Here is a 10,281-nt window from a genome sequence, read left to right as displayed (position 1 = left end):
ATAATATTAGCCCTATCAAAACAATGAGTTGAAATTGCCATATTTAAATTAATAATTATTTGCATTATTACGATATCTAATTTATTATAGGGGGGGTTATATATATCTTTAGCATATATAACTTAAAAAGATCATTTGAGTATCTGCTTTTCTATTTGACAAATTGCACTTGAACGAAAAGTACATACGTTTCGATTTTGATTTTCAAAAATATATATTTGGAAACGATTTTCACAAATATAATTATAATTTTTAAAGTTAACTAATAATAGTATAATATAAATTGTAATTTTATATGATGAAAATTAGAATTTAGAGCAATTCCGAACGACGTGGGAGGGAACCCCAGCTAAGCGAAGAGAAAAGAAAAGAAAAGAAACAGTCGCCTTTCATCAACAAAACACGAAAACTTAGGGATCCCATTTTCCTTAAAAATCTCAAGAATCCGACTTCCATATTCGGCAGCGGCCCGTCAATCAACTCGATCTCTGCTCTGCTGCCTGATTTTTCACTGTTCTTATTCGATTTGTACGAACATCGGATCAATTTATTGTTCTTTTTACGGATTAAGCTGCTTGGAAGGGATATACTCGTTGATTTGTGTATTAGCTTGTTAAATTTAATTAATGAAGCATAGGTAGAAGCTGTAGTTGATCTGTTGTTACATTGAAGTGATTTCAGGCGCTGCCGTTTCCCCGATCTGATCCAAGTTTAACTGCAAATGGTATGTGTTATTCTGAATATTCATTCAACTAGTTAGCAGTATTTTACTTGAAACTTGTAGCTAATTACGATCTACGTTTTTAAAAAAATGTTTGGTATGAAATGTCGGTGTTTTGTGTTTAATAGATGTCTATTTCAGCTCTTTATTATATTTAGTAACGATTAATTCGTTTAAAGATGTTCCTTTTTTTCAAATAATTTTATTTTTCTGGGGAAAAGAATGGTTCTTGATTAATATCTATAGATGACTAGAATTCTGTAGAGTTGGTCAAAATTATGCATATTTTAGATTTGGACCTAGGGTGCTCTGGATGCTGAACTACCTTTCTGTCGTTAGGTGGTTAAATGTGAAGCTCATATGATGATGGATGCGTCTTTTTTATATTTAAATCCATCTACATTGTTGATCCTGTTAGCATATGCTTTTTCCTTGTTGTCATTTCATTGAATTTATAACTGATGAGATGTAAGGAACCAACTTCTTTAACAAAATTTGTGGGAATATCTTATAGAAGTATCCCTAACTTAAAAACATATTGGTACCTTATGTAGGCTGCAGTCAGTGTAGGGGTTGGATCACTTGTTTGGGTGGAGGATCCAGACGAGGCTTGGATAGATGGGGAAGTTATTGAGGTTACTGGTGAAAACATCAAGATTGCTTCTACTTCAGGAAAGACGGTTAGTATTGTTTCTTAACTTCTAGCTTCTTATATTAAATATATTTTGAGTTGACATTATCATTGAAAATTTAATGATAACCTGCTTGTTGAGTTTTTATGTCATTTGTCTTTGTTATCCCATTGGATGATTGAAAGATCAGTCAAGGAGAGCTTTGTCTTTTCTTGTATACTTTGTCTTTTTGCAATGCTTCAAACTCTTTTGTTTGCACATGAGAAATGGAGGCATTGTATTTGTCTAATTGTGTTTATAATTGTTTCTTTTTGATTCTATTATAGGTTGTTGCCAAGTCATCACATGTATATCCTAAAGACGCCGAAGCACCACCATGTGGAGTGGATGATATGACAAAGCTTGCTTATTTGCATGAACCAGGGGTTCTTGCTAACTTAAGATCTAGATATGATATAAATGAGATATATGTGAGTTCTGTTATGACCTATTCATTTAATATTAACATCTCCGATACATAATCGATGCTAATGAACTTAAAATGGTGCTATTGCTACCAGACTTACACAGGGAGTATATTGATAGCTGTAAATCCTTTCACAAGATTGCCACATTTGTATGATAGCCATATGATGGCACAATACAAAGGGGCAGCATTTGGGGAGTTGAGCCCCCATCCTTTTGCAGTTGCAGATGCAGCATACAGGTACTGTTTCACAATCATATTGTTGTATGTTGATTAACGAATCACAATAAGTGAAAAAAAATCCATTGATTTGGTGCAGAGTTATGATCAATGAAGGGATAAGTCAGTCAATTTTGGTTAGTGGAGAGAGTGGAGCTGGTAAAACTGAAAGCACAAAACAGCTCATGCGTTATCTTGCTTACATGGGAGGTAGAGCGTCAACTGATGGAAGGAGTGTTGAACAAAAAGTCTTAGAGGTGTTTACTCTTTACATTTATAAACTTTTGTTTTGTTTACTAAAATCTTCATAATTAATCATAATATTTTTATGCTTTCTTCATTCTGTAGTCCAATCCAGTGTTGGAAGCTTTTGGTAATGCGAAAACTGTCAGAAACAACAACTCAAGGTGGGAATAACCTCTTCTTCTTTAAAGTTCTACGATGTTGTACATTAGTTAGTGGTATCTGATTATTGCTATTGCTTCAGTCGTTTTGGCAAGTTTGTGGAGATTCAGTTTGATGAGAAGGGAAGAATATCAGGGGCTGCTATCAGAACATATTTGTTGGAAAGATCTCGTGTTTGTCAACTATCTGATCCTGAGAGGAATTATCATTGCTTCTACATGCTTTGTGCTGCACCACCTGAGGTAAAATGGGGTTTGACCCTATTTTTTTGGCATTCATTTTGTGAACAAAAATATAAAATATGCTTACAGACTGTATCATCTTCAACATATCTCTGCTTTATTTTCTTAAAATTTTTTCTTGAATCTTCTTATTTGGTGTGTTTTCTGTATCACTCATATCCATTATGCTTCCAGGATTTAAAAAGATACAAAGTGGGAGATCCAAAGAAATTCCATTATCTTAATCAATCAAACTGCTACCAGATAGATGGGCTAGATGAAAGAAAAGAATACATTGCTACAAAGAATGCAATGGATGTTGTTGGAATTCACTCCGAGGAGCAGGTAAGTTTAAATAATAACTCAAAAAGCAAAACTTTGGTTTAACCAACCGTATGTTACCTTCCACTTTTTTTAATAATTATCTCTTTCTACAGGATGGAATTTTTAGAGTTGTGGCTGCAATTCTTCATCTGGGGAACATAGAATTTACAAAAGGAAAGGAAATGGATTCATCTACACCCAAAGATGAAAAATCTTGGTTTCATCTAAAAACTGCTGCAGAGCTGTTCATGTGAGTGGCCAAATTTATTACACAAATTTAACTGAGAGTGATAAGCACTAGTAAATGTTCTAATAAGCTAAAGATTTGTTCAGGTGTGATGTGAAATCTTTAGAGGATTCTCTATGCAAACGTGTAATTGTAACACGTGATGAGACCATCACCAAATGGCTGGATCCAGAAGCTGCTGCTATCAGTAGAGATGCATTAGCAAAAGTTGTTTACTCAAGATTATTTGACTGGTAAGCTTCACTTTGTTTCATTATTTCATGCTGACTTAACTACATTTTCAACAGCTTCAATAGCTATGTTAAAGTTATGTACTTTTAACTATAATTATATTATCCAATTTGCATTGCAGGCTTGTTGATAGGATTAATAACTCAATTGGTCAAGATCCAGACTCAAAATACATAATCGGAGTGCTGGACATTTACGGATTCGAGAGTTTTAAGACAAACAGGTGCTTTACTGGTATGCCTTTTGTTTTCATAGTTGACCAGTTATGCCAAGTGGCATAATATCTTATTCCAAATGTGGATTCTTTCAGCTTCGAGCAATTTTGCATCAATCTGACAAATGAGAAACTCCAACAACATTTCAATCAGGTATAAATCTTTTCCAAGTTCATTGCTGAAATATAAATACTTGTGTATTACACATGGTTATCCGGTGAGCTATTTTTGTTTTGCAGCATGTCTTCAAAATGGAGCAAGAAGAGTATACAAAAGAAGAAATCAACTGGAGCTACATTGAGTTTATTGACAACCAAGATATCTTGGATCTCATTGAGAAGGTTTGTTGTTTATATGCTAAAACTAGTATATAAGCAATGCTCATATCATTTCAGTTCTGATGCAATTTATTTCATTTGTATAGAAACCTGGTGGCATTATAGCTCTTCTAGATGAAGCTTGGTAAGTAGTCAAACATAGGAAACAGTTCTTTATTTGTATCAAGATATGGATTCTATATAAAAAGATATAATTATGGCATTTTGTAAACACTAAACAACCACTTGTGTTTCTGCAGTATGTTTCCTAGATCAACACATGAAACATTTGCACAAAAGCTTTATCAAACATTTAAGAACCACCAGCGTTTCACCAAGCCAAAGTTGGCTCGTTCTGACTTCACCATTTGTCATTATGCTGGAGATGTAAGTTCTTTTAAGAATAAACACTTTCTGGTTTTTTGAGAAACCATGAATCATGAATTTGAATTGTATTTTTAGGTCACATATCAAACGGAGTTGTTTCTTGACAAAAACAAAGATTATGTCATTGCTGAACATCAAGCACTCTTGAGTGCTTCAAGTTGTTCCTTCGTTGCAAGTTTGTTTCCAACTTCATCTGATGAATCCTCCAAATCATCAAAGTTCTCTTCAATTGGTACACGATTCAAGGTATGATCTCTCACCCTCAATTTCCCCTCTTAAACACCATTGCAAACACACAGAATAATTGTTTCTTTTTTCTTTTTCGTTTCAGCAACAACTGCAACAACTGCTTGAAACTTTGAGTTCAACAGAGCCTCATTACATACGTTGTGTAAAGCCCAACAATCTTCTCAAACCTGCTATCTTTGAAAACCATAATGTTCTACAACAACTTCGATGTGGGGTAAGTACGTGCGTGACAATGACACATCATTTTTCTTCCACTCATTTTTTGTATTTCATGTTTCTGTATATATATTTAATTGATACACAATGCTTAATTCAGGGAGTCTTGGAGGCTATCAGGATCAGTTGTGCTGGATATCCCACCAGAAAACCGTTTGTTGAGTTTGTTGATCGGTTTGGCATTCTGGCTCCTGAAGTCTTGGATGGCAAGTAAGTTGAAAGATCATTTATTTATTTATTATTATTTTTGTTTCTGATAACTCAATTGTTTAATGAGATGAATAAACTGAGCTAAAACTATCCTTGTAAATGACTTATGATAGCAATGATGAAGTCCTTGCTTGCAAGAGGCTTCTTGAAAAAGTTGGACTTGAAGGGTATCAGGTAGGATTGCAAGTCTGCAATTCCATTTGTTGGAAGCTTTTCTGCATACAGAATCTTAAAATTCAAGAATCCTTTTTTATGCAGATTGGTAAAACAAAGGTGTTTTTAAGAGCTGGACAGATGGCTGAGCTGGATGCTCGCAGGACTGAGGTGTTAGGTAGATCAGCCAGCATCATTCAAAGAAAAGTCCGTTCATATATTGCTAGAAAAAGTTACATATTGTTGCGTCGATCTATCTTGCAAATTCAATCTATTTGCAGAGGTACTTTTTCTTGTTGACTTTCAGATTTACATTTACTTTCTTAGACAAGTTTAAGCATCTGACACCTGTCATGTTTAATTCTTTTTGACCAGGTCAACTTACTCGCCAAGTTTATGAAAGCATGAGAAGAGAAGCTGCTTCTATACGAATTCAAAGAAATTTGCGAATGTATCTTGCAAGGAAAGCTTACAAGGAGCTTCACTTTTCTGCTGTTTCTATCCAAACTGGCTTAAGAGGAATGTCTGCACGTAATGAGCTTCGATTTAGAAGGCAGACAAAAGCAGCAATCTTTATTCAGGTCTTGTAAATTTCCCCCCCTCCCAAATGTGTTATTGTTTGTCATCAGTCAAACATGATGGTAATTCTTGATTTTGACTTTCTTTAATTCTTGACAACAGAGCCATTGTCGCAAGTTTTTGGCTCGCTTGCACTTTGTGAAAGCAAAGAAGGCTGCAGTTACTATACAATGTTCGTGGAGAGGAAAGGTTGCTCGTAAAGAACTGAAAAAGCTTAAAATGGTAAAATATTCCACTGTATCTGTAACATTTTGATGTTAATACAAAACAGATTTTGGTAGTTACTCTGTTTTTTCTTGGAATGTAGGCTGCAAGGGAAACTGGTGCACTGCAAGCTGCGAAAAATAAACTAGAAAAGCAAGTTGAAGAGCTGACATGGAGACTGCAACTTGAGAAGCGAATGAGGGTAAGAGCAGAGAATGAGATTTTGTGTTTTAACTTTTATGTGAACTCTATCATCTGTTTGTCTTTCACTGTATGTGTAATGACACCATTTTTTACAGGCTGATTTGGAAGAAGCCAAAACACAGGAAAATGCAAAACTACAATCTGCTTTACAGGATATGCAATCTCAATTCAAAGAGACTAAAGAGTTGCTCATGAAGGAACGTGAAACTACCAAAAAGGTAGTTGAAGCTGTTCCTGTCATTCAGGAAGTCCAAGTTGTTGACCATGAGCTCACGAATAAGCTTACTTCTGAAAATGAGAAGCTCAAGGTAAGAAAGCTCAAGTTTATTGGCCAATTTTAAGGATTTACTTTTTTATGAGCTTGAGCCTTGAGTTTTATTTGTTATGTGGTTGTTCTTTTATTAATAGGATTTGGTTAGCTCTCTGGAAAAGAAAATTGATGATACAGAGAAGAAGTATGAAGAAACAAATAAACTCAGTGAGGAGAGACTGAAACAAGCTTTGGATGCAGAGACGAAAATTATTCAGTTAAAAACTGCCATGCAGAGGTTTGTGCCCAATTATTTTAACCATATATATATATATATATATATATATATATATATTCTTATTCAGAGCTTCTCAATATGTATTTTAATTTTATTTCTTGATTCAGTCTTCAAGAAAAGGTTTCTGACATGGCATCTGAGAATCAAATTCTTCGACAGAAAGCATTTTCTACAACTTCTGCACGTATGGCTGACTACCCACAAACTCCTGAAGCTAAGGTGTGTAAATCCATCTCTTCATTTTTATCATTCTATTCTTTTTTTACTTCAAATATTTACCCATTTAGTAATTTTTCCTAACAGAGCATGGTGAATGGTCACTTTGCAAATGAGGTATGTAAAGCAATGTTATACTGGATGCGGTACACTATTGTCATATTAATATAATGTTTGAATGAAGTTTTGCTTACCATGCTGGAGGAAATATTTGCAGGAGACACAAACACCTGCTGCTAGGAATTTGAATAATGAATTTGACAGTAAGGCTAAAAGACCACCAGTTGATCGTCAACATGTATGATGATATCCTTTCTTTTTGCGACTGAGTCTTTTGAATAGTGGTATTATTATTATTATTATATTGATAATTCATTCAAATGTTGTTGTTGCAGGAAAATGTTGATGCTCTTATTGAATGTGTTAAGAAAGACATTGGTTTCAGTCAGGGAAAACCTGTAGCTGCATTTACTATATACAAATGCCTTATCCAATGGAAGTCTTTTGAAGCCGAAAGGACTAGCGTGTTTGATCGTCTCATTCAGATGATTGGTTCAGCCATCGAGGTATTTTTTCCAGAAGAAAATCAAAAGGGAACATTCATTATTTTTATTAAAAGTAAAAAAAAATTATTTTGCAGGATCAAGATAATAATGAACACATGGCATATTGGTTATCGAATTCGTCTACTTTGTTGTTCTTACTGCAAAGGAGTATTAAATCTGATGGTGCTAATTCAGTTCGTAAACCTCCACCTCCAACTTCACTGTTTGGGAGAATGACAATGGTATTGCTTGCTATTTGATGCTTAATATTATATTAATGTATATTCAGATATTGATATGATTTGGTTTTATTATGTAAACAGGGATTTCGTTCATCCCCCTCTACAGTGAACCTGGCTGCAGCTAATGCAGCTCTTGAGGTAGTACGCCAGGTGGAGGCCAAATACCCTGCCCTTCTTTTTAAGCAGCAGTTAACCGCATATGTGGAGAAAATGTATGGCATTATCCGTGACAATTTGAAGAAGGAATTGGGATCATTCCTCACGTTATGTATTCAGGTACTTAAAACTTACTCTTCTTATAAACCATATGGTTAATTAAATGAGTTGATTCATTCATTTTTGCAACTGTGAAAAAATTTAGGCACCACGAGCATCCAAGGGAGTGCTACGATCCGGGCGATCCTTTAGCAAAGATTCACAATCTAATCATTGGCAAGGCATCATTGACTGCCTCAACACTCTCCTCACTACATTGAAAGAAAATTTCGTATGTATCCTCTTTTTCCTTGATATATTATTATTAGATGTTGGAATGCTTATATATATGGCTGTTGCGTTTCAGGTTCCCCCAATCATTGTTCAGAAAATATTTACTCAGATTTTCTCATACATCAACGTACAGCTATTCAACAGGCAAGTTTACTCCAAATTTGATTTGTTTCTGAATTTTGGCTTATCATATTCCTTGATTTTACTCATAAAACTTTTTCTTTTTGTTTCACCTAATATTGTAATCCAGTCTTCTTTTGCGCCGGGAGTGTTGTACCTTTAGCAATGGAGAATATGTGAAAGCCGGGTTAGCTGAGTTGGAGCTATGGTGTGCTCAGGCTAAAGAAGAGGTACATATAATATAATATAAATATATTTCCCATAAAATTGTTATAAAATCATTTGAGATATTGTTGTAAAGTTATCTCTACTTTCTGTTTGCTACTGAAAAGTGTTATGTTTTTGCAGTATGCGGGGTCAGCTTGGGATGAACTTAAGCACATTAGACAAGCTGTTGGGTTCTTGGTATGTATACCTTTATTTATTTATTTATATATTTATTTATTTCAAGATATGATTGTTTTAACATGTTTGATGCCATCTTCAGGTTATACATCAAAAATACAGAATATCATATGACGAAATCATCCATGATCTATGCCCCGTACATCTCTCTCTCTCTCTCTCTCTCTCTCTCTCTCTCTCTCACACACACACACACACAGATATACTTTATATTATTTTGAAGTGACTGATATGATTGATATACGGGTGTTTATTACCAGATTCTAAGTGTCCAGCAGCTGTATAGAATATGCACGCTTTACTGGGACGACAATTATAACACCCGAAGTGTATCCCCAGATGTAAGTTATTAATTTTAAAAAATTCTATATTTTCGAGAATTATGATAGATTAGGCTATTTCTAAATATAAATTATCTGTCTTTTTTTTTTTTTTTTAAATAAAAAAAACAGGTGATTTCAAGCATGCGGGTATTGATGACAGAGGACTCCAACAGTGCTGCCAGCAGTTCATTTTTACTTGATGACAATTCCAGGTAAAATTTACACCTATAGTTTATCAAATTAAGTCATGTTCTCAATAAGTTGATTAGATGAATTAATTAACATCCATTTTTTTTTAATTGAATTGAATTGCAGCATACCTTTCTCTGTTGATGATCTGTCAAGTTCACTGCAAGTAAAAGAGTTTGCAGATGTGAAACCAGCACTAGAACTCATTGAGAATCCAGCCTTCCTATTTTTACACGAGTAAAGGCCACGGAAACATGAACATACACTACCCACCACCCACACATATCATATCATATCATATCATATCATATATAAATATATTATTCTTATGTTTGCAAATATAGCATACGCTTTGATTGTTGTAAAAAGGTCAATTCTTTATTATTTTTTTTTTCTTCTCGCTTTTTCCCTTTTCAAACTGTAACATTGTTGTTACTTTCCTTTAGCATGCCATATTTTTGGGTTTTTCTGCTATGGTCAGCAGTATTCTTTAATCTTTATACGAGATAGGAGAGGGGTATTCGTTTTGTTATGTTATCTGGTCAAATGTCTGGGTTTTTATATTCTACACTTTCACTTCTTGTAATGAAATATATCATATCATCAGCTACACAAATTTATATGGAAAGTACTTTGTAATTTGGATTTTCAAATTCTTTCAACTAACCAACCAAATATTGAGCAATTAAATATATGCGACTTTCATGGTCCTTAAGTATGCATGTTAAAATTTCTTTTCTTGATGGAGTCTTTTATTATAAAAAAAACATGTTATTAAAATGTTGTTTTAGTATATTCTTTTGTGACAGAGAACATCTGTGTTGGAAATTATTGATCTGTAAGTCTCACTATTTAAATTGAGGGTATCCCTTTAGAACACTTGAATTCTTTTTGAAAACTATTATACTCGGGATTGAGTTCAATAATTTGCTACTTGAAGCAAATGGTCTCGAAGTAGGGAAAGGCCATTGGAGCCACATTCCTGCAGGGAACATGAGGCCAAC

The 10,281-nt window shown here is 34.2% G+C and overlaps 1 protein-coding gene across 1 annotated transcript; it reads left to right on the top strand.

Moving 5' to 3' along the window:
• Positions 1 to 313: 313 nt before the first annotated feature.
• Positions 314 to 9,930, top strand: LOC111912560 (myosin-6). Its single transcript, XM_023908296.3, has 38 exons — positions 314 to 724; positions 1,276 to 1,401; positions 1,680 to 1,823; positions 1,914 to 2,059; positions 2,139 to 2,295; positions 2,387 to 2,445; positions 2,526 to 2,685; positions 2,860 to 3,009; positions 3,102 to 3,238; positions 3,322 to 3,468; positions 3,588 to 3,689; positions 3,777 to 3,834; positions 3,921 to 4,022; positions 4,106 to 4,143; positions 4,259 to 4,385; positions 4,461 to 4,631; positions 4,717 to 4,848; positions 4,951 to 5,060; positions 5,174 to 5,234; positions 5,319 to 5,496; positions 5,589 to 5,794; positions 5,895 to 6,014; positions 6,100 to 6,198; positions 6,296 to 6,508; positions 6,609 to 6,748; positions 6,856 to 6,967; positions 7,052 to 7,081; positions 7,182 to 7,262; positions 7,360 to 7,530; positions 7,605 to 7,751; positions 7,833 to 8,027; positions 8,113 to 8,384; positions 8,491 to 8,590; positions 8,709 to 8,765; positions 8,848 to 8,904; positions 9,026 to 9,106; positions 9,218 to 9,300; positions 9,404 to 9,930. Exons 1-38 carry the CDS (start codon positions 722 to 724, stop codon positions 9,516 to 9,518), a joined length of 4,587 nt encoding a protein of 1,528 aa, XP_023764064.1. The 5' UTR covers positions 314 to 721; the 3' UTR covers positions 9,519 to 9,930.
• The last annotated feature ends 351 nt before the right edge of the window (positions 9,931 to 10,281 follow it).

The sequence above is a fragment of the Lactuca sativa genome, chromosome 5 (assembly GCF_002870075.4).
Source record: "Lactuca sativa cultivar Salinas chromosome 5, Lsat_Salinas_v11, whole genome shotgun sequence".
Taxonomy (NCBI): domain Eukaryota; kingdom Viridiplantae; phylum Streptophyta; class Magnoliopsida; order Asterales; family Asteraceae; genus Lactuca; species Lactuca sativa.
The sequence above is the reverse complement of the archived record's forward strand: the minus strand, read 5'-3'. Positions and strand labels throughout refer to the sequence as shown.